At 47.3% G+C, this 24,837-nt stretch overlaps 1 protein-coding gene across 3 annotated transcripts; it reads right to left on the reverse strand.

Moving 5' to 3' along the window:
• Positions 1–321: 321 nt before the first annotated feature.
• Positions 322–24,563, reverse strand: LOC148453711 (uncharacterized). Of its 3 annotated transcripts, none has more exons than XM_088461821.1 (4): positions 24,465–24,563; positions 23,820–23,928; positions 12,543–12,675; positions 322–1,108 (listed from the first exon to the last, which is right to left on the reverse strand). In XM_088461821.1, the coding sequence occupies exons 1-4, from the start codon at positions 24,551–24,553 to the stop codon at positions 1,059–1,061; spliced, it is 381 nt and encodes a 126-aa protein (XP_088317947.1). In that variant the 5' UTR covers positions 24,554–24,563; the 3' UTR covers positions 322–1,058. The 3 variants fall into 3 exon arrangements, with proteins under 3 accessions (XP_088317947.1, XP_088317949.1, XP_088317948.1); XM_088461823.1 differs by having other exon boundaries at positions 12,527–12,675; XM_088461822.1 differs by having other exon boundaries at positions 12,512–12,675.
• Between the last annotated feature and the right edge of the window lie 274 nt (positions 24,564–24,837).

Consider the following 24,837-nt stretch of genomic DNA (forward strand, 5'->3'; position numbering starts at 1 on the left):
GAGCAGTTCAGAGTTTAAAAAAACCAAGTGACGTGGTCAATGACGCTGCTGGATTAATTATGCACACCCTTAAAACGCCCATTTTGACCGTTAAGCACGCCTGCGTTCGAATTCCACTCCCCCGTTTTCAAGCACCTTCCCCTGTTACCACCCACATACGCCTCCTTCTGTCACTCAAAATAGCAGGCACTCGCTATATAGTGTACAAACGATTTTCGGCCGCACTGACTGGTTCGTGCATGCGTACTAAAAACCGTACGCATGCGCAGATGTGCGAACATCGCTCGGAACGAGCGTACTGCCGCTAACGAGCGGCTCTGAATGAGGGCCTTTGTGCCTTAAAATAAAAGCTAAATAAATAAGAGCTGCAATGGGGTAGGGTTAATAACCAGGAGCAAAAGCCCTCCACCCTATTACAGCGATGCCCTTGCTCCTCCTTGCCAGCCTTAGCATAAGGTGATGATGGGGCGGCCAGGTTGTGTGGTCACTGGGGAGATGGGGTCATTTTAGCTTCTCAAATTGAGCCGGAATGCACAACAAACCATTTCAACAGCCTTTGTACCTAACATATACAGCAGGTATACTTTCATGTTCTTAAAGGCAACCCCAGCACTCTTCGTTTTACAAGAGCCCTTTAATGTCAGCAGGAACAACAAGATTCTGGGGACCCAATGTGGCTCCATCAGTCACATGGAACACGGCGTAAGTATTCGCAGGCGCAAGATTAGCTTGTTGACGTATCAGCCGACACATCCAAGCAGCTCGCCCCTGAATGCTTCTATAATCTTTATATAACCTAATATTTTATTGAATACAATTCCCGACTGCATAGAAAGTTTACTGCAGAAGTGTCTATAGGGAGCGATGTACTAACCATGTATCAAAGTGCAACAGTGACTTATGATGTGATAAGCTTGCCTTATAGAGAGTTCAGCAGTGTACCGTCAGGATGGATACATAGTACAAAATGAATCACGAGAGAACCTATTATATCTGTGTCTTCAACCATTCACTCGATGAGGTTTATTCCCAGGTTTTTGGTGTATGATTGCACAGTCCTAAATATCCAGTCTCAGTGTTGGAGAAGGCAAAGTCTGTTGTGTTCGTCCTGTAATAGTAAGTTTAGCAGCCAATGAGAACAATGAATTACACTGTACATGACATCAATATAATTGTTATTATACATTATGACATCATCACTACATCATGCAGTAAACATTTCTGCAGAAGGAGTGAGATACCCCCTTCTGTAAAAGATATATGACGCCGCGTTGTCACTCTCAATAAAACAACCACTTACTTTTATTTTCGTCTGGAAACACACATTGCCCGATTCCGATGCAATGCCAATATTCACGCAAATGCGCAATATTTTACAACTAGGAATGCATCGAGGTCACGACAAAGCTGCACCACCCATGCGTCAAGCGGTGTGTACATACAAAGTCACAGTATCGATTGATACGTCCGGTCTCAGAACTGTAATAAAAATGGGCTGGGCGATTCTGGGCGGTGACTGGGAGGTGGCCCATGTTATAGCAGTATCATGGATGTTGCGGGCTCAGAGGTACAATCACATACATTGGAGGCCATACTCTGATGGAGAATCTGCATATAGCGTGGGGCTGGTGCAAGTTCCGAAGGTGCGACCGATGTTTGCGTCTAAAGATACAAAGTGGGCGTCTCAGTGCTTGCGCACTCAGATGCACCGCTGTACACCAGCCAAGGGCTCATAGCGGAATTAGCATAAAATCGCAGATGCCGCTGCGGCAGAGAGCGCAGACACAGATGCCGCTGCGGGCCCACAGCATGATCTGGTCTTTCTGCTCCGACCAGATTTGTAGTCAGTTTGGCAGGTGTGGGACGAGGAGTCAGACTTAAGCTGGGTACACATTTAACGAGGGGTACCCAGCTGTCCTGTCGTGCAACGGGACCTGGCATTGGCAAGTGCATACACACTTGCCAATGTCAGGAGCAATGGCGGGGGCCATGCTGCATTCGTCAGAATGGCACTCGCTGACAGTGTCGCCCTTCGGGCCTGCATGCAGGTCCGATGGGCAGTGACGCTGACGATGCGCCATTGAGTGTACACACTAGACGATGTTGCCGACATGTCGTCCGATCTGGCTGGAACAATAGTCCACAGCAGTAATCATCATCTGCTCCTTCCCCGTCTCTCACTGTGGTGATTGCTGGAGCTATGATTGGTAACAGGAGCTTTATATACTGAGCTGAACCAGGGCGAGCGATCAGGAAGCGTACGATCGCTGCGCATAGACAGCCCGGCAGAATGAGTGACAGGAGAAGCCATTTGTGGGTGGTGACAGGGGCTGGCCACTAGAAACATGGGAGTGTAGGTGCGAACGCAGGCATGCCTGAGCGTCTTCACTCCTTTCAGAGGCGTGCATAATTAACAGGCAGCGTCATAGTACACGTCACTTGGCTGAATTTTACACTACAGCGCTCGCAGTAGGGTATGGTCAGCCACAAGCTCTGTGATCGCAATCGATGGTACTCGATGTACCGATGGTTACATGCACTTCCTGGAGATGACGCGCACAAGAGGGCGCCTTAAAAATAGGCTGGTGGGCGTCTGCATACACAATCTGATCGCACGCTAAGACATAGTGAGCGTGCTAATGCCTTGCAGCGCGATCGCCTGTCTTGCTGAAATTTGCATACACATCTAGCGTGCAGGTCTGAATCACGTCCTCAGTCCAGTTTGTTATTGTTCCTATTCTAGCCGTGACTGATTGCCAAGCTCATTTCTGACTCTGTGCCTGTCAGTCTCCTGACCTCAGATTATGTATGATTACTCTGCTGCCTGTCAGTCTCCTGACCTCAGATTATGTATGATGACTCTGCTGCCTGTCAGTCTCCTGACCTCAGATTATGTATGATGACTCTGCTGCCCATCAGTCTCCTGACCTCAGATTATGTATGATTACTCTGCTGCCTGTCAGTCTCCTGACCTCAGATTATGTATGATTACTCTGCTGCCTGTCAGTCTCCTGTTAGTCTCCTGACCTCAGAATATGTATGATGACTCTGCTGCCTGTCAGTCTCCTGACCTCAGATTATGTATGATGACTCTGCTGCCTGTCAGTCTCCTGACCTCAGATTATGTATGATGACTCTGCTGCCCATCAGTCTCCTGACCTCAGATTATGTATGATGACTCTGCTGCCCGTCAGTCTCCTGACCTCAGATTATGTATGATGACTCTGCTGCCTGTCAGTCTCCTGACCTCAGATTATGTATGATGACTCTGCTGCCTGTCAGTCTCCTGACCTCAGATTATGTATGATGACTCTGCTGCCTGTCAGTCTCCTGACCTCAGATTATGTATGATGACTCTGCTGCCCGTCAGTCTCCTGACCTCAGATTATGTATGATGACTCTGCTGCCTGTCAGTCTCCTGACCTCAGATTATGTATGATGACTCTGCTGCCCATCAGTCTCCTGACCTCAGATTATGTATGATGACTCTGCTGCCCATCAGTCTCCTGACCTCAGATTATGTATGATGACTCTGCTGCCCGTCAGTCTCCTGACCTCAGATTATGTATGATGACTCTGCTGCCTGTCAGTCTCCTGACCTCAGATTATGTATGATGACTCTGCTGCCTGTCAGTCTCCTGACCTCAGATTATGTATGATGACTCTGCTGCCCGTCAGTCTCCTGACCTCAGATTATGTATGATGACTCTGCTGCCTGTCAGTCTCCTGACCTCAGATTATGTATGATGACTCTGCTGCCCATCAGTCTCCTGACCTCAGATTATGTATGATGACTCTGCTGCCCATCAGTCTCCTGACCTCAGATTATGTATGATGACTCTGCTGCCCGTCAGTCTCCTGACCTCAGATTATGTATGATGACTCTGCTGCCTGTCAGTCTCCTGACCTCAGATTATGTATGATGACTCTGCTGCCCATCAGTCTCCTGACCTCAGATTATGTATGATGACTCTGCTGCCCATCAGTCTCCTGACCTCAGATTATGTATGATGACTCTGCTGCCCGTCAGTCTCCTGACCTCAGATTATGTATGATGACTCTGCTGCCTGTCAGTCTCCTGACCTCAGATTATGTATGATTACTCTGCTGCCCATCAGTCTCCTGACCTCAGATTATGTATGATGACTCTGCTGCCTGTCAGTCTCCTGACCTCAGACTATGTATGATTACTCTGTCTGCTCTATCCTCCCACCAGCCCTAAACCTTCCTAGGGTATTACTTTACTCCTTAACCACCTGCCCTGACCATTTGCTTATTTCACCTAGTTAGTCACCTGACTCTGGGCCTGATTTGTTATGGATTGGAACTGCATTTACGCTCGCCATCGGTACCGGCCCGTCCTAGTTAGCCTGTGTAGTGCAGACCGCAGTGAATGCGGACGCACTACACATATACACACACATTGCCGCCAGTGTGGCAGTGATGTGTGTGTTTTAGCAGACAATGAGAGACAGACAGCCAGACTCTCATTGGCTGCTGCTGCGCCCACTGCAAGAGCCGGGGGACCACTAATAGGGGCACTGCATAAGGTGCACTACTGGGGGCGCTGCATAAGGGGGATCACTACTTGGGACCTGCATAAGGGGGGCCACTACTGAGGGCACTGTATAAGGGGCACTACTGGGGGCCTGTATAAGGGGGACCACTACATGGGGCACTGTATAAGGGCGACCACTACTGAGGGCACTGTATAAGGGGGACCACTACTGAGGGCACTGTATAAGGGGCACTACTGGGGGCCTGCATAAGGGCAACCACTACTGAGGGCACTGTATAAGGGGGACCACTACCAGGGGCACTATATAAGGGGGACCACTACATGGGGCACTGTATAAGGGTGACCACTACTGAGGGCACTGTATAAGGGGCACTACTGGGGGTACTGTATAAGGGGGACCACTACTGGGGGTACTGTATAAGGGGGACCACTACTGGGGGTACTGTATAAGGGGGACCACTACCGGGGGCACTATATAAGAGGGACCACTACATGGGGCACTATATAAGGGGAACCACTACATGGGGCACTGTATAAGGGCGGCCACTACCGGGGGTACTGTATAAGGGGCACTGCATTAAGTTGAATATGGAATGGAAAGGAATGTTCAGAGTGACGAGAAAGGGGTGTGTGTCATGGTAACACGCCCCACTTTTAAGTGACCACGCCCTTTATGACCATGCCCATTTTTGGCAGGGGTGGGGGGGGGACTCCATTTTTAGATTTTCCCTGGGCTCCAAATACCCTAGTTTTGCCGCTGCCCATTGCAGAGTGATTGACAGGAATTGCTGTTTGTGGGAGGTGATGAAATGCAGGCGCGCCGGTGCGTCTGAACGCCATTGCATGAGCATGCATAAATTATCCACTGCGATGCCCTACGCAGCCTGAGTACTGATAGCGTGTGATGAGGTTAGCCATTCCTGAGTAAGGTCAGAGCCTGTGAAAGTGTGCGTGATGCTGCGATGGTACTCCATGTTACCAATGGTTTCGCAGTCTTGCTAAGTATTACGGATGTGTGTAAGGGGAAGTGGGCGTCCTTATGTTGTGCTGTGATGGCATTGCGATCTTAGTGGATACTATCGCAGTGAGACCGCGTGCGCAATCGCTATTGCCATCTGTAATGAACCTGGCCCTTTGCTTCATCGTACACATTGCTGTAAACTTGTACAGTACTACCCATATTAAGTCCTGCAAGCACATCACGCGCTATAGGAAAAGGTGCACACGTTGTAAAGGTACAGTCATCACAAAATATATTTTATGGCAAAGTTACCCAAACTTGGTCACCCAAGCACCATAACAGTTCAGGTTTTAAGTATATCCATGCTTGTGCCCAGATGGTATAATCAAACTGACTTACTGTACTAATTAAGGGCCTGATTCAGAGCCGCTCGTAAGTGGCCGCTCGTTCGCACTGAGCGATGTTCGCACAACTGCGCATGCGTACAGATTGTAATACGCATGCGCAAACCAGTCAGTGCGGCCGAAAATTGTTTGTTCGCAAAATAGCGAATGTCTATTTTGAGTGACAGGAGGAGGCGTATGTGGGTGGTAACAGGGGAAGGTGCTTGAAAACGGGGGAGTGGAGATCAGAACGCAGGCGTGCTTAAGGGTCAAAACGGGCATTTTATGGGTGTGCATAATTAATACAGCAGCGTCATTGACCACGTCACTTGGTTTTTTTTTTAGTCAGAACTACTCGCAAAATAGCGGTTGAAAAAACCAACCACAAGAATAGCGAGCAGTTCATACGCTGTTCGATGTACTCGATTAATCTAATAAATAGCGGACATGACGTATGATGCGAGCGGCCAGGGGGCGTATTTTTCTAAATTTCGACCGCAAGTTTTGCTCGCTCGTTCAGACTTAGAGGCATGAACAGACCGCAAAGTGCGAACGGTTCATTTGAATAGCCACTCCTTTTTTTTAAACGAACGACCGCAAATAGCGAGCGGCTCTGAATGAGGTCCTAAGTCATGTGCTTAAAGCCTGGACTTTGTTAGTGCACCTTGAGTACCGAGTTTGAAAATCACATCTTTAATGCTAACAATGATCTCTAACAAGCTTGTGATGTATTCCTAAATGTAAACTAAGACCATATGTGTGGCAATGCTGGAACACGATTTATAATGATTGCACAGGGTAATGACACAGTTATATATAAAACAGTCATGTGCAGTATGTAGTAAAACTCTCTCTCTCCATCAGCGACTGATCAGCCAGTCAGGCTCCTCGCTCGGCAATCCCCGTGCCCCATCTGCAGGTCAGGCTGCCTGCATCTTGCACGTACCAAGCGTACACATCATGTGCATGACGGGTATCGCTAATCATTAGCTCTGCGCACTCCAAGGACTTTCCTCGTTGGGAGAGTAAAATGATTAAACTCTGGGCAGGTGATAATAACAAACACTTGTGCGACAGATCTGTGTGTCAGCATCTGTGTAATTACAGTGCTAGTGCACCAGGCTCTGTGCTGGGGGAATGTATTAGTGTGATTACAGTCGTCAGAATAAAGTGTCAGGAGACGCGTTCGCAGAAACTATATGCGCTGACATGTCGTGTAAGTGACAGAAGCGCTCGGGGAAAGGCCCGAGAGTGGGAAGAGAGGATTAGAGCAGAAAGCCTGAAATCCTCGGCAAATCTTCCGGCATAGGGGGGCGAGACATCCGGGATGTGGTCCCTAAGGGATGCAGTCCGGATGCGTATGGTCTAAATGCCGATGGTCGACATCCCGACTGTCTAATCCCAGCAAGGGTCAAATGACAGGCGTCGAAATCCCGATGCCTGTCATTAGACCTACGCCGGGAGCCCGACACCCTGCTTACCGATCGAAGGTAAGCCGGGTGCGGACAGCCGTGTGGGATGGGGGGGGGGTAGGTTAGGGGCAGCCGGGGGGACTTAGGGTTAGGCCCCCCCCGGAAGTTAGGGTTAGGCTAGTGGAAGGGGGGTTAGGGTTAGGCACCCCCCCCCGGGGGGACTTATGGCTAGGTTGCAGGGAAGGGGGGGCTAGGTTTAGGTACTTGGGGGGGAGGTTAGGGATAGACACCCCTAAGGGAGGGTTAGGTTAGTAAATATACTTACCTGTCGGGATCTTCACTGCAGGGCTTTCGCTGTCGGGATTTGAACAGTCGGCCATGCGACTGGCGGTAAATCATACTGATCCCGTCCCGAAGGGCCGGTGCTACCACTAGGCAAATCTAGGCAGTTGCCTAAGGAGCCAGGGTTTATGGGGGAGCCTAAAACACTGAGGGCCTGATCCTGAGGCGGACGTACAAGTTCCCACAGCTGCGTCCATTGGCGGTCGTCTGTCCATGACTTTATTCAAATACCGCTGCAAACTCCTTTAATGGTGTACATCCATGTAGGCGAATGTACAAGGACTGAGACGCCCACTGTAAGCATTTGTACACGCTGTAATACCGATTAGTGCGTCCTTAAATGCCAACATCGGTTGCCACATGGAGACGTGTACCAGCCCCATGCTGGGCGCAGATTATCAGCCTGACCATGGCCTCCATTGCCTGTGTCTACAGCCGCTTGCACTGACCCATCACTTTTCCACAACTTTTCTGACACCATCAGATCGAAACGGCGCCTTTGTGTTGCGCACGAACACCTGCCATAGCGATGGTGCAATCTGAATCAAATTCAATCAGCTGTCCGTTTCCATTGCAACCTGGCACGATACGCGGCTGCACATAGATCAGGTTTTTATGGGAGATAACGCCACTTGTTTTTGTTTTATTTTTTGCACTTTTACGGGACGCAAGCAGAACCAGCCCCCCCCCCCCCTCTCCAAGGCTTTCCTGCCAGATAACCAGCGTAGTATTAGCCTGAGCTGCAATGGAACGCTCTCTCACATGCAGGGGCTCCGAAATGTGCCCGTTCCTGTGATGTGCCCGGAGAGCTGCCAGGGCTGGTTCGCCATTGCCGTGGTGGGTGTCGGGGGAACTCTCTGCCGGCTAATTATGCGATGTGTAGCCCATAGGCTACAGCGGCAAAGGCCATCTTCAGATGGCATTAGCTGCGGGGGCCAATCTCCAAAACATGTCGCATTCCGGAAGTTGGTCAATTTGGCAGCATTGCATCCCCTCTAGCAACCTACGGGGGCTGCGGCTGCTAGCGGGGATGGAGGGATCCCACTAGGTATCCATAATATTTGAGGTTTAACCCCCGAAAACACCTGATTAACAGCAAATATACAATGATGAATGGACCCCTCAGCCTCCTGCCAGTGCCGTCCACATAACCTGCAGTGACTTCAGTTCTATGGGCCGGGTCAGCTGTCAATAAAACATAATCAGTTACTGCTACGTGTTACATCCTGCGGAGATTCAATTGTGATGGCTGCAATTTGCTCAGTATTTACTGTCTGAGCCATTAGCGATGATGATGATGATAATTATACCAATGATAGACACTTTATGCTGCATCCAGAAACACAGACAGGATAAGGAATGTAAACGGCTTCCCAAATACTGTAGGAGGATGAATAGAGGACGGGATTGCACAACAGACAACTCACAACATACTGTATGTACTTTGTACAGAGATCCAGCTAAATAAATTATACTATATATATATATGCAGTTGCACACTCACCAATTAGTATGCTATTAGTGAATTACACTCATTATTATTAGGGGTGAGCGGGTTTGGATTTCTGAAATCCGAACCCCCCCCCCAGCCCCCCCGATCCGAGGCCGATCCGAGTCAGGCTCGACTTTTCCCGCCTGACTCGGATCTGAAATCGAGGCAAAACGTCAACATCCCGCCTTCCGGGTCTCGCGGGTTTTGGACCCTATATAAGGTACCCACGTCGGCGCCATTTTCTCACTCGGCTGTGGACAGTGAAGAGGGAGGGTGGGAGTTAGGGCTGGCTGTGCTGTGTAGTGTAGTGTAGTGTTGCAGTGTAGTGTAGTGTAGTGTAGTGCAGTGCTGTGCTGCTGTTGTTCATAGGGGCTGTGTCCACTCCTTCAAAGGCCATAGGGGCTGGCTGGACTGTGTTGTGCAGTCAGTTGTCCTAAGGGGCTGTGTCCACTCCAAAGTCCTGTGCAGTGTCCCAGTCCTAAAGGGGTGCTGTAGTGTTGCCCAGGGGGTGCTCTGTCCATCAGGGGTGCTCCCCCCAAGTGCTAAAAAAAATAAATATATTTTTTCTGTGTTTGTGAATTGTGTGCACTGTGGCTGCATGTGAATCAACAAAGGAGCAGGGCCAAGCGTGCGCCTGTGTCCCATAAGCAAAGGGCCGGCTGGCTTGTCCGTTAAGGGTGCTGTAACCCCCAAAGGGCACTCCAAACAAAATAAAAAATTTTTTTCTGTGTTTGTGAATTGTGTGCACTGTGGCTGCACGTGTAGGGCTGGATTATAGGAGGGGCGAGCGGGGCGATCGTCCAGGGGCCCCACAGCTTTGGGGCCCCCACACTGACGACAATAATGATTGGAACCTGGCCACTCACTATATATCAATATAACATAAATGGAGGACCAAGCTTTCTCCGATAAAAATAAAATAGGGAAAGATCAAGAACCACTTCCTCCTAGTGCTGTTGCTGCTGCTGGGAGTTGTTCATTATCCCAGAGAGGAAGTAGGAACACCACTACTTTTAATAAACAATTGACCCTCCAACAGTCCTTAGCGAGGAGGATGAAGTACGGCAGCAGTCATCCTGAAGCAAAACGTATAACTGAGGCCTTGACTGCTATGTTGGTGTTAGACGTGCGTCCGGTATCCGCCATTAGTGCAGTGGGATTTAGACAATTGATGGAGGTAGTGTGTTCCCAAATCCCGTCTAGATTCCACCTGCATCCTCAAAGCAGCAGCGACAAGCGTGCGTCTGTCTGTTAAAGGGTGGTGTAACCCTCAAAGTGCGCTCCATAAACAATAAAAAAATTCTTCTTTTTTTTTATGTCTTTGTGAAATGTGTGGGCTGTAGCTGCACCTGCATCCTCAAAGCACCAGCGACAAGCGTGCATCTGTCTGTTAAAGGGTGGTGTAACCCCCAAAGTGTGCTCCAACCAAAATAAAATAATCTTTTTTTCTGTGTTTGTGTGTGAAATGTATGCGCAGTAGCTGCATCTGCATCCTCAAAGCAGCAGCGACAAGCGTGCATCTGTCTGTTAAAGGATTACATTACAGCATCCAAGTAGGCATGTCAGACAGTCCGTACCTGTACTGGCAGGAAAAAGAGGCAATTTGGAGGCCCCTGTACAAACTGGCTCTATTTTACCTGAGTTGCCCGCCTCCAGTGTGTACTCTGAAAGAGTGTTTAGTGCAGCCGGGAACCTTGTCAGCAAAAGGCGTAGGAGGTTGCTTCCACAAAATGTGGAGAAGATGATGTTCATAAAAATGAATTATCAACTCTTCCAGGGAGACCAGCCTCCATAACGTACAGAGGGACCTGTGGTGGTGGATTCCAGCAGGGACGAATTAATACTCTGTGAGGATGAGGATGTACACAACACTGAAGAGGGTGAGGAATCAGTGAATGAGGAGGATGAGGACAACATCTTGCCTCTGTAGAGCCAGTTTGTGCAGGGACACATTAATTGCCAGCTTGTTTTGTGGGGGTCCAAACGAACCAATCATTTCAGCCACAGTCGTGTGGCAGACACTGGCACTGAAATGATTGGTTTGTTAAAGTGTGCATGTCCTGTTTATACAACATAAGGGTGGCTGGGAGGGCCCAAGGACAATTCCATCTTGCACCTCTTTTTTTTCTTTGCATTATGCACTGTTTGGGGCCTAGTTTTTCAAACTGCCATCCTGTCTGCCACTGCAGTGTCACTCCTAGATGGGCCACGTGTTTGTGCCGCCCACTCGTGTCGCTTAGCATAGTCATCCATCTACCTCGGTGCAACCTTTTGGACATAAAAACACTATTGTGAGGTGTGAGGTGTTCAGAATAGACTGGAAATGAGGGGAAATTAAGGTTATTGAGGTTAATAATAGCATAGGAGCAGAAAAACCCACAAATTCTGTGATTTTAGCTGTTTTTATGCTTTTTTTTTAAAAAAAAAATACAGATCCAAAACACAAAACGCAGAACCCAAAACACGGAAGGGTGGTTTTGGCAAAACCAATCCAGATCCAAAATACGAAGAAAGATCCAGATCCAAAACACGAAAAGTGGCCGATGCACACCCCTAATTATTATGTGGCAGAACGATAGGAGCGGAGTGAGACGGAGGGAGGGCATAACAGTAGGTGCGTGTTGGTTTAAATGTGTTATTAGCTTATTACCAAGACTACAGGTAATGTGGGGCCCTGTTGCTGCAGGTTACAGATACGTGGCAGCAGACTAGCTGACAAGCTGGGAATTCTGGTTCCACAACAGCTGGAGAGTGCCAGACTGCCCATGCCTAATGCGCACGGCCTGATTCTGAGCAGGACGCAAAGTGGCCGCAAGTAGGAATGTCGGCATCAGGCAGATTTACTACTTTATACTAATGCGTGTATCGGCCGGTCTATGAGAGCGTCCATCGGTCTTCATGCCTGTGGTTGCACCATTCACTCGTTTTCTGGCCGCCATCATTAGTGTTGGCACTTACACCCAACACATGCTGAGTGCGGACCACCCAGCTGAACGAGGCGCCCCCACTTCTGTCCGCGCACCTACGACACTCCCAATAGCCGCATATGTACCATATAAGCACCCAGCTGTCACCCAGAAACGCTTATTTCACGTATAGAGTGACCCAGCCGCGATCAGAGTAAACCGTGCGCTCCCCAATCCTCCATATGGGCCCGTATGCATAGGGCAGCGTAGGCGCAGTCTATGATTGCTTTATTTGGCATATGCGTGAGCTTTTGGACTTTGGAGAGTGATTTAGTGGAGAGACATAAAGTACCAACCAATCAGCTCCTGTCATTTCTCAAACACAGCCTGTAAAGTGACAGGAGCTGATTGGTTGGTACTTTCTCTCTCTCCAAAGCTTAGTACATTTCGACCCTAAATAAGAATCTGGCCCTAACAGAGTAAGATGATTATTTACGTAGCGTAATGTTACCAGGGCGGTCAGTGACCTGGTGCTTGGCTGTGCGCGCCGCCATGGCGTCTGCAGTGAAGGTCTCGGAGACTATAAGCCTGGACAGATATCACCTGGGCGGTTTTCACATTCACTTCCAGCATCTCCTGCTCAGCTTCTATGGATTGGACCTGACCGCACATAGGAGAGAGAAAACATTTACTGTATGAGAAAAGCTTCTAGGGAAGAAACGACTACAACCTCATCATCCATTTTACTCCAATTATTTGCCCCTTCTTACAATTGTTTCTCTTGCGGTAAATGGAATAGAGCCCGATTTTTTCAGTTATTGTTACCGGCCATTCACACACAATACTCTGTAATATCAAACAGAGGGCCTGATTCAGAGCCGGACGCTATTTGCGCTCGCTCGTTCAGAAAAAGGGGCCGGCTATTTAAATTGAGCGCTCGCTCTTTGCGGTCTGTTGACGCCTCTATGTCTGAGCGAGCGAACGAAACATGCGCTCGCTATTTTGTAAAGACGCCCCCTGGCCGCTCGCATCCTACGTCATCTCCGCTATTTATTAGATTAATCGAGTACATCGAAAGGCATCTGAACTGCTCGCAGTGCTTGTGGTTGGATTTTCCTACCGCAATCATGCAAACAGTTCAGGCTAAGAAACAACCAAGTGACGTGGTCGTTGACGCTGCTTTGTTAATTATGCACATCCTTAAAACGCCCGTTTTGACCGTTTGGCACGCCTGCGTTCGGATCTCCACTCCCCGTTTTCAAGCACCTTCCCCTGTTACCACCCACAAACGCCTCATCCTGTCATTCAAATTAGCAGGCACTCGCTATTTTGCGAGCACTCGATTTCCGACCACAATGACTGGTTGGCGCATGCGCATTACGACCCATACGCATGCGCAGTTGTGCGAACATCGCTCCAAGCGGCTCTGAATCAGGGCCGTCCTTCTGAATTTTTAGAATGGCCTCCTGGCCACTCACATAGCTGTGGGTGACCACCCACAGCTATAGCGAGCGGCCAGGAAGATGGTCACGATGGTCAAGACCATCGGGCTTGCGATGAGACCCTTGTGGTAGGGTCTTGTTGCCGCAAGCCCCAGAGAGCTTTCAGCTCAAACAGAGCCAAAATCTCTCACCTGACGGTAGGCGTTCTCATGGGAACGCCTCCGTCTGGCCAGCCACGCCCACCAAAGGGGGCGTGCTGTCACTCAACATCGACAGCACGCCCCCTTTGGTGCGAGACCCAGAGCGACGGCTTGCCCGTCGATATCCGGGTCTCGCGCATGTGCACAATGGAGCCGGCTCCGTCGTGTGCATGCGCTCTGGGCCACCATCGACCCAGTTGCGAGCGCTCAGCGCTTGCGACCGGGTCTGAATCAGGCCCAGAATTCAGCTCTAAATCTTCCTTACATTGCAGATAAAACCCAAACACTAATAATTATATTCAGCAATTTTCATATTCTTCATGGGATTAAGGTCCAAATTTGACTGTTCCACTCCAGGACATATTGTTGACTATACAGCACCACTGACAGAGCTGCCAATGACGTCTTGGTGGTCTCCTAAACATTTGCCCCTATTGCATGGTTGCTCAGTTTTGGAGGATTAACAGTTCTCAAGAAAGTCATAGTATTGCAACATTGTCTTCACTTTGTGATGAACTAAAGGCCGGTACACACTGCCCGGTGTGGACGATATGTCATCCGAGCCGCCGGATCAAACGACATATCGTCTAGTGTGTACTCGGCTTTTGGGCTCAGAGGTATATTTGAAGTCATTGAGATCTCTTAGCCTTCCCCACTGCTGTTTTTCGAACAGTCTTTTCTAGGATTTGAATATTCTTTGATATTCATGATGAAGCTCTTGTCTGGAAATGCTTTAACTTACTAAGAGAAATTTCACAGAAAAGTTTATAGATTATGCAAATGACTGAAATACTTTCATTAACTGGAGTCCATCTGTGTACAATAACATAGGTGACCTCCGATGTCACATGACAGCACCATACTGTATTTAGATGTACAGAATCTTAGCAAAGGGGTGAATACACAAGAAATCATTATTGCCTCTTTTATGTATTTATTTTTATTTGTGATTAAATTAGAGTAGGTACAGTGGCAACATTTCCGGAATAATTCACATCGTTTCCATCAAGCTAAAAATTAAAATGTGAAAAATGCAAAAAAAAAAAGGGGGTGAATACTTTTTTTTTATTATTATTATTACTACTAGTTATTATATTATAAAGGTACAAGGGTTCAGCAGCACCGTACAAGGGGATAAAACTGCTAACAAGATACATAAGTACTATATACAATGCACATAGTTACATAAGCAGTTAGCATCACTATGTAGGGAACACACAGGGAATGGGCTCTGCTCTTATGAAATCTAAAGGGGATATGGCTTATACACAACAGGAGAAGAGGGCATAGGAGGGAAGAGACTAGAGTTAGGTAAAGGGGATATGGCTTATACACAACAGGAGAAGAGGGCATAGGAGGGAAGAGACTAGAGTTAGGTAAAGGGGATATGGCTTATACACAATAGGAGAAGAGGGCATAGGAGGGAAGAGACTAGAGTTAGGTAAAGGGGATATGGCTTACACACAATAGGAGAAGAGGGCATAGGCGGGAAGAGACTAGAGTTAGGTAAAGGGGTGATAAACTAGAATGAAAAACAAAAATGTATGCATCCAAGAACTGTCTGTTAAAGAGCGTATTAAAGAACATTGTTTGGTGTCATTTTGTCTATAGTGATAATTATGTGCCACGCATAATGTACCCACAGCCAACATGTGGGTGGGACTGTGGAGTCTGACATGAATACGAGTGCAAAGTCGGAGGGGTGTAATAGCGTCAGTGACATGCTGTGAGGCCAATGGCTGGAGGGGTACACGTATAAACACCCCCACAGTTTTTATAGCAAAACTCTGGAGCATGACAGGGAGTATGATAGGGGTCGGAGTATGATAGGGGACGGAGTATGATAGGGGAGGGAGTATGATAAGGGACGGAGTATGATAGGGGAGGGAGTATGATAAGGGACGGAGTATGATAGGGGAGGGAGTATGATAGGGGAGGGAGTATGATATGGGAGGAAGTATGATAGGGGACAGAGTATGATAGGGGACAGAGTATGATAGGGGACGAAATATGCTTATCCTGACCGCATGTCCCTGGATAGTGTGGACCAACAGGTAATTACTAGTCCATGCAATCGCTTGCCCCAGGCCCACAATCCCGGTAATATGGGGGGGCAGAGCATGGGAATGGGCAAATAGGGAAGGAGTCCCACCCGCTCCAACATCATCGCCACCCCACACGAGGAAGGCCACAGTCAGGGTACTTTGTAAAACGCGCCCACTTCATGGTACCTTGGGGGAAACACACCGTGAAAATCCTGCATTTGTCTCAGTTTATTGGTATAAAGTCTATTTATTATTCCATAATCATTCATTTCCATATGATCTCTTATTGCTGCCCCTACATATAATAGCAGCAGCCATTCTGTGTCTGGAAATGTAAACGTTTCACCGATTCCTGCTGACCTGACAACAAAATGGCTGCCTCCACTATGCAGCATATTACTGTTTATCGTCACTTTCCAGGGGTCTGTAACAAGTAGGCATTCACAAATATAAATAATGACAAAATGAAATAATTTATAAATAATTAAACAGACCTTTTTACATGTTGCTCCCCGTTACCTAATAACTGCGGCAGAGATAGGAGTTAATCGCCCCAACATACCCCACCATCTGCCCTTACTGGCGTAAAGAGAGTTAAATGTCAGCAAATATCGGGCTCGTGGCGTTTTACTCTTGGCAAGCCCAGCGCTGAATACGGGGAAGGCAAACAATCTGCATTTGTGCAATAAACAAATATGGACCGCAAGCCGCCACAATCTGCATTGGCAAAAAAAGTTGTTTATTAACTTCCCGGTGGAGCATCTGAGGCAATAAAATTCTCCTGAACAGCGTGGAAAGCTCAAGTGACCGTAGCGTACAAACCAAAGATGTGGGATGCAACGGAGACCTTTATATATACATCTCTCTCTATATACATATATACAGTATAAATACATAAAACTGTACTTCAGGCATCATTGTAAGAAAGCCAGCACTGCCCCCTGCTGGGGAAAGCGTAGTCTCTCGCCTACATCACTTTGCTGGATTGAAAGATCTACAGTAAAAAGGTACACAAGGTCTAGATCAGTGGTGGCCAACCCGCGGCTCTCGAGCTGCATGAGGCTCTTCTGAGCCTCTAATGCGGCTCGTGGCTTGGCAGACCCCCATTGTTACTGGGAAAGCTGGTCTCTAAAGCCATCAGAGGCTAAAGAAGCCTCTGATCACTTCAGAGGCCAGCGTTCCCAGTAATGACGTCACCTGCGATGTGAGGATCCCACGTGCCTGCTGGATCCAGTTAGATCCAGCAGGCGGCAGAAGAAGCAACAGCAGCGACGGCGCGGCAGCAGAAGCAGCAACGACACGGCGTGACTCGGGAGCCCTGACATCGTGGAGCGGTGCCAGTACAAAGGTGAGTTTTTTCATGGGGGGGAGCTAGTGCTGGGAGCACGAGTACGGGAGCAGAACTGCTACAGGGGGCATTGCTCAATGGGCACAGTACAGGGGGCATTGCATAAGGGCCACAACTAATGGGGCATTGCTTAATGGACACAGCTACAGGGGGCATTGCATAAGGGCCACAACTAATGGGGCATTGCATAAGGGCCACAACTAATGGGGCATTGCATAAGGGCCACAACTAATGGGGCATTGCTTAATGGACACAGCTACAGGGGTCATTGCATAAGGGCCACAACTACAGGGGGCACAGCATAATGGGCACTGACATTTTCAATGTATTTTACTGTATGTGGTTCTGGATTTCAATATGTATTTTATGTGAACGTGGCTATGTTAATGTTTTCTATGTTGCTCTGGCTTTTTCTTTCACTTCAACAGTGAAAAATGTATATTGGGAAAATTATGTAAAATGTTTATTAGTCCTGGGCTCGCCCCCAGCGTGACTAAAAACGGGGGTATGACACAAGGTCATGCTCCTGCAAATGTCATACCGAAGGTGTGCGCACAAAAATGGGGCGTGGCTCTTTCGGTTGATTACATATATTTTTTGGCTCTTTGCCTCCGACTATATAAAAAGAGAAAAGTTGCGCTGCTGTGGCTGTATTATATGAATGTGCTTGATTTACCAAAAAATCACCTTAGCCTCTCTGAATCAAAAAGATAATGACATTTATTGAACATACAATAACACTAAAATGGTTTAAAATATATAGCTCTTAGATAAGAGTAAAATCACAGTGATACAATTGTTGCAACTCTTGTGGCAATTAGAATGTATCCATTCCGTATATTACTTCCCAATAAAAAATTTGAGTCTTGTCTTGGGTCAATTCGTAAATAATAAAGTTCAAATGCTCACCACTGATATCCGCATAATGGTGCTAAGAATGTAAAGCAATAACTTAGTGTGTATTGGCATCCGGCTGACACTTGTAGTGCCCCGGAGCTTGTTGATGGAACCAGAGCTGGCTGTCATGAGAAGCCCCGCAAAGCGGCGTGGTACTGACCAGTGGAGCCGCGAGGCAACCGCCTAGCACACGGGGCAAAGTGGCGGCTGTGGTGTGACCAGCGTCCGTCCGACACCCAGGTGTATAGAGTGGTCTCCTGTTCCCGGCAACAACAAGTGTGGGCGGCAATGAGCCATGTCCTGGCTGTCGGCTGATGTTGTTCCAGCCTAATCCGGAGCCCACGTCTCAATGCGTACAGATTGATGGTAGCGGTGATGATAGCGGTGAGCAGCAGGTGGTGTGAAGAGTGGCACAACACTGTTCACAGTGTGTATTAACCCCTTCGACGCGATTCGCTCCCCTCTTGGAGCTTTTTCAAGATAGGAGTATTTGATCCATATCCTTCTTTGCCTCCGACTGGTTGGCCACCCCTGGTCTAGATAGACACCAGATGCTAAACATTTTCTACCTTTTTACTGTAGCTCTTTAGGGCCATATTCAATTGTCGGCGAAAAGTCCCGGACTTGTCACATGGTGTACTTTCCGCCGTCATCACTAGATTTGCCTCAGGTAAAGTATCGCGGTCATCACTGCTTTTCACCCTATTCAATTGCATAGGACGCGAGAACGTGTCCCGGCGAAACTCAAATCGTTGATAAGTGCTGTCAGTTTTGGAGAAATCAGCCTGACACCCCCCAAAAGATGCACTGAGATCACTATGGATACCCCCGAATAGCCCTGCTGTAGGTATTAGTTGTGCTTAAATGCTCTCAATAGCTGCTATTTAGCGTCTTTGCACAAGTGGTGAAGAATAGCATTTAGCAGGTTTTTTTGGCAAAAATTAGTAGTCCCAGCAAATTTGGGGTACATGAAAATAGGTGCTAGAGGGGTTAAAATCTCTAAAATGCATTTAAAAAACGTAAAAAAACGCACCTTCAATAAAAAAAAACACCTGGGGCATACTTGGGGGACCCCTTGGAGTCTATTTCGCTAGTTTTTAAGATTGTCCCCCAACTTTGAACTTTTTTGCCCCCAAAATGAAAGTACTTTTTGGGGTGTTCTAAACTATTTTTCCAACTTTTTTTGATGCAGTTTACCTTTGGGGTACTGTCCCGAGGCTGCAGGGGTGTTCCCGCAACTTTGAACCCCAAACCTGCACTTTTTTCCACCTCCAGGTGAATCTTTTCCGCTGGTTACAAGGCGCAGACTTTTCGCACTGGCAAAAAGTCTTTGCAATTGAATACGGGAGAAGTTCTCGTCTGGCGAAATTACATCACCAGCGAGAACTTTTTGCCGGCAATTGAATATGGCCCTTAGCCCAGATCCCCTTTGCCGAGTACAGTAGATGTACTTTAACCTGTGAATGTGAATTTGCAGATCTTACAGAAATAAACTTTATGAAGGGTCCTTAAATGTAAAATAATTGAATATAATACTCTTATGTCACATTTATACTTTATTGCAGGGTGGTGGTTCTTTTCCAAAGCAGTTATTACAAAGACTTTTTGCACACATCGATCGCCAACGTCCGTGTGTGTACGTCTTTTATCGCAGTCGCGTATGTGACTTTATGCTCAATACTAGTAAAAGCCCTTCCCCCATTGTACATACTAGCATCTGGATGTGCAAGGACTAAGTCGCCCACTTTCTGCGTCTTCAGGCTTAACAATCCCACTTTGTGCGTCTGCAAGCGCCACCATCGGACGCACCATGGAAGCTTGCAGCAGCCCCATGCTAGGTGCCGACCATCCGTCAGTGTATGGCGTCCAGTGTGAGCGATTAAGAGTCTGAGGTCCAAGGGACAGATCCCAGGGTCGGAGAACGGTGAATGCAGGAAGTATTGCGGGTGGTCCCAGGCATCGTGCTATGCAGAGGATATTTACATCTTACCCTGTTACATGGTGGCACACAAGCTCCGATATGGTAAGAGCAATGTACTTATGTTTTTAATATGATCTCCAATCCGTTGTTTGCTGACAATAAACTGGAATATTTTCCATAAAAGGATATTGCGCTGGGCTTCCGGCAGTTACAGAGGCGTCTCCCCAGATGGTAGTAGGCTTATACAGGCAGTGACGCAGCGAGGGGGTCTTAGCGTCAATGCCTGTATAAGCCTACTACCATCTGAAACACTGTAAATAACACTAAAATTGTTTTTTTTTTTTTTTTTTTCAAGTATAGAAGACAAAGGCCCTCATTCAGAGCCGCACGCTCTGAATGAGGGCCGCCCTCCATAAAAATGGAGCGTCCTCCTGGACGCTCGTATAGCTGTGGGTCACCACCCACAGCCTATACGAGCCTGCATTTTGATGAGAGCCAAAATCACTCCCACTGACATCACTAGTGATGTCAGTGGGCCGGCTTCTAACGGTAGGCGTTCCCTTAGGAACGCCCCCGTCAGGGAGGCATGCCCCCGGCACGCCTACCAAAGGGGGCGTGCTGTCAATCAACATCGACAGCACGCCCCCTTTGATCAGACACAACGAGCGAAGGACTTTCCTTCGCTCGTCGCGTCTGGCGCTTGCGCACGACGGAGCTCCCTCCGTCGTGCGCATGCTCAGTGCAGAACATCGACCCACTTGCGAGCGGACAGCTGCTCGCGAGTGGGTCTGAATCAGGGCCAAAGTTCTGTATAACCGTCTCTCAAAGCGCCATTTACGCTAATTTATGTGATCGCTCACATTTCGAGGCCCTTATTTATCATTCAATATTCGCAGCGATTCTCCAGAAAACACCCAATTTCCGGGGGATACTGGCAAATATTAAGTATCCACAGAACGTACCAGGGAGGGGCTGCAGCAAATATCTCCAATATCTGCAGCGTTCTTTCCATTTTCTGACAGCAGCCGCAGCGCCCGTAGGTTTCTATGGGAGCTGCGAAGCGGTCATATTTACCAAGCTCTGGCAGCAAACGCCATCTCCGGATGCGGTTAGCCGCTGTGGCCTATGGGCTACCCTCCACAGAAATTACTGGGACCCTCCCCAGCAATGGCAGCCACACATACGTAGTCATTAGGCCATTTGCGCAGTAGTGACGCGGGGTCCCGATATAGAAGTGAGGTGACCGCTAATAGCCACCATAAGAAATTACAATTTTTAGATCTAGAACTGGATAATGGAAACATTTACTCCAATGTCATCTTTAATTAGAGAAAATTCCCCATCATACGTATCAGCCTCTTCCAGTCTCCAAGTTGCAGGTTTCCTCATATTGCTTTGTCTACATTATATATTTGAGTCATAGAATATTGTCATGTATTTACTGTCTGTATCCCTCCCAAATGTTTGGTGTCAGTCTGTCCCTACCCTCCCTCCTTTTATTATAATTATCCCTTATTTATATGGTGCCACAAAGGTTCTGCAGTACCTTACACAGTACATAAATGAGCACAAAAGAAAAACAGTAATAGTAATATAACACAATACAGGACAAGGACAAGGTTTATACACATAGCTGCATAACACAAGCAGCAGGGCGTCAGCAACTAAAGCTGCATACACACACAATGATTTGTTAAACGATATCGTTTAACGATAAGTTTGAAAAAATCGTTCACCTTCTGAGTCAAACGATGAACGATAATCGTTCATGCGCGTTCACGTTTGTTGTTCAGTCAGACTTGTCAACTCAACGATTTTCATTAAGGGAATATGCAAAAATCGTTTGTAGTTCAAAAAAATCGTTCATTACACTTTAAAAAATCTGGCAGATAATCTGACAGAAAATCGTTCATAAAATCGTTGGTAACAAAATCGTTGTGTGTGTGTGTGTGTGTGTGTGTGTGTGTATGCAGTCTGACCATCGGGAACGCGCATCGTTCATCGTCCAGGCATGTCAGATATGTCAGATTTTCCTTCAGATATGAACGATTGAACGAATTTTTAAATCGTTATCGTTCAGATCTGAAGAAAAATTTGACCGTGTGTATGCACCATAAGTGTTAGGTGCCAATTGGGGAGTTAGGAGTAAAAGATACTATAAGTAGGGATAGGAGAAGCACGTGAGGGACGAGGGCCCTGCTCGTGAGAGCTTACATTCTAAAGGGGAGGGGCAGACAGACAGGGGCGACACAGATGGGGTAGATAGTGAGGAAGGAGCATGGTGTATAAGATAACCTGATGTTATGTCAAAGGTAAGTCCTTCATTCATCTCTCTCTATGACAATATATATTGATTATGTGTTATTTACATGACTGATGTACAAAATAAAATAGTTGCATTTTAATTTTTGATCTTATACATTATAGCATCTAAATACATCCAGCTAAAGATGCAGATATTATGGGACTGTCCCGTCATCCTATTAGTGTCTACTTAGTCCCAGCTGCTGGGGGCTATGCCATGCTCCTGTTAGTGGGTGCTATGCCATGCTCCTGTGAGTGGGTGCTATGCCATGCTCCTGTTAGTGGGTGCTATGCCATGCTCCTGTGAGTGGGTGCTATGCCATGCTCCTGTTAGTGGGTGCTATGCCATGCTCCTGTGAGTGGGTGCTATGCCATGCTCCTGTTAGTGGGTGCTATGCCATGCTCCTGTTAGTGGGTGCTATGCCATGCTCCTGTTAGTGAGTGCTATGCCATGCTCCTATTAGTGGGTGCTTCTCACATGCTAGACCCACCCACAAATGGGTGCAGCTATGAATAACATGCTGTGGTCCCACAGGCTGTTGCTGTACCCGGGCCCAGAATTTCTCTTGGCAGCTCTGGAGGTGACAGGCAGGGACAAGAGGAAATGGGGCTTAGTGGTGGGGTAACAAGGCCATGGAGGGAGGGAGGTGGCTGAGAGTGGAGGAACAGGAATGGTGGGGGAAGAAGCAGAGGGTTGGAAGGCAGACTGATGAGAGAAAAAAGGGGGAACAGCACGTGGAGGAGACAGGAGGGGGAGGATAGAGGTGGATAAAGTAGGTAAAGTAGAGGAATATGTGGGCACTGAATAAGGGGGCCTCTTTCTTTACCCCATCCTTTAACCTCCCCTGTTTTATGACTGAGAAAAACAATAAAACCTAATAATGTAAAACAAATTTTAGTTAAGAGCAGCAACTGTGATTAACTTCAAGCGTTTTATAGACGGTAGAAGAGAGAAACGCTGCCACCTGCTGTCAGTAACTGGTAATACAATGTTTCAAGCCCGTATGGGTGACTTAATCAAGGTGATGGTGCCACCTGCTGTCAGTAACTGGTAATACAATGTTTCAAGCCCGTATGGGTGACTTAATCAAGGTGATGGTGCCACCTGCTGTCAGTAACTGGTAATACAATGTTTCAAGCCCATATGGGTGACTTAATCAAGGTGATGGTGCCACCTGGTGCTTAGACAGAAAAATTACAGCTTCAGAAGTACTGTAACATAGAAACATAGAATTTGATGGCAGATGAGAACTACAGTCGTTGGCCTATCTAGTCTGCCCTTTTAATGTTATGCTATTTACGGCCGAACTCTACGGCAGGTAATCACATCTGCACATATTTCAATACTTAGCACAGACTTGGGACATATGACATTGACTAAGCGGCAGGTGAGATATAGGATTCTATGAAGAACAGAAAATTCACAAACGGCATATACATTGTTAATAACATAACATGTCACCTGCTGCAAGTCTGCAATGTGCGCCAGCCACACTTTCTTTCTTTGAGTGGAATATCAGAAATGTAACCTAATCCCAAAATCAAATTTTTCAAGGCGATATATTCGCCTTTATTTATGATTTTGTGGCTTAAGTTCATTTAACGTTGAATAGAAAATTAAAATAATAAAATAAAATTCTTCCTTACAGTCTCTATGATATAGACAATGGGCTGGCAACTCCGCTGGTGGCTCCTGAGTAGGGCTTGGTGGCTGATGTGTCCGACTCGTGCCTCCAGTTGACAACGTAAATCTCTTCTGAAAAACAAACAGTCGCAGATAACCAAACGGTTCTACAGATTTCACAAATCGTAATACATAAATAATCCGGGGGTCAGTTACTGAGGCGTGAGCTGGGAATTCATATGGCAAAGTGCATGGTCATCGGTCTCATGTACAAAGCTATACAATACAGGGACCAATTGGGAATATTTGTAAACTAAATGGTCAGAAACATTAGAAAGACACCTGCATGTAAGCATGAATAAGATAACGCAGCCATTGGGAGCTTGTTGACTTAGGAAATAACGAGAAAATGTCCTAAAGCTCTGGAGAGAAATGATAGGAGCAGATTGGTTGGTACTTTAGCTCTCTCCAAGGGTTAGTACATAGGTCCCAAAATCACACCATATTTCCTAAGTAGGAACATCTCCAGTAATTTCTTAAATTCACCGTGATTTTCCTTTCCTGAAATTCTGCTTATAAAAGTCCGGGGGATAAAAGGAAACAGAAATAATTGCTTAAATCTCCTCTACAGCACATTCCCAGATTAGCCTTATAGAGGTGACACTTACCTGTATGAAGGTGGCGGCCCATGATACAGGTATTGTCTCTCCCGTGGCTGGAAGACCCGTTTATAGGAGGAGATCCTGCCGAGACTCATGTTCCCTGTGGGATTCTGCCCGGTGACTTGTGCAGGGTAGAGATTATTCCCATCACAGGAGGAGAATGTAACGTTCCTGTGAGAGAATTCTCACCCAGATACTGAGAGGTGCAGGCAGCCCCTCTGCTCTTTCCTTCCCCTTTCTAACGAATGACCCACTAAATAATAATAATAAAATGTGGAGATATTATTTATGGATGTCGTGAAGTTCGCAAGGTGATAAGGCGAGAACAGCAAATGCCCTGCAAACCATCGCAAAAGTGTCCGATAATCGCTTCCAGCCA

This window comes from Taudactylus pleione, unplaced genomic scaffold, assembly GCF_031769625.1.
Source record: "Taudactylus pleione unplaced genomic scaffold, aTauple2 ptg001107l, whole genome shotgun sequence".
NCBI lineage: Eukaryota > Metazoa > Chordata > Amphibia > Anura > Myobatrachidae > Taudactylus > Taudactylus pleione.

Excerpts from the sequence above, each read along its gene's own strand:
- LOC148453711 (XM_088461821.1), bottom strand. The coding sequence starts at position 24,553 with ATGAGTCTCGGCAGGATCTCCTCCTATAAACGGGTCTTCCAGCCACGG. Across the intron at positions 12,676-23,819 it reads TTGTCTATATCATAGAGACT|GTCCAATCCATAGAAGCTGA; the intron begins GTAAGGAAGAAT and ends ATGTGCGGTCAG. Across the intron at positions 1,109-12,542 it reads CGCGCACAGCCAAGCACCAG|GACGAACACAACAGACTTTG; the intron begins GTCACTGACCGC and ends TTACTATTACAG.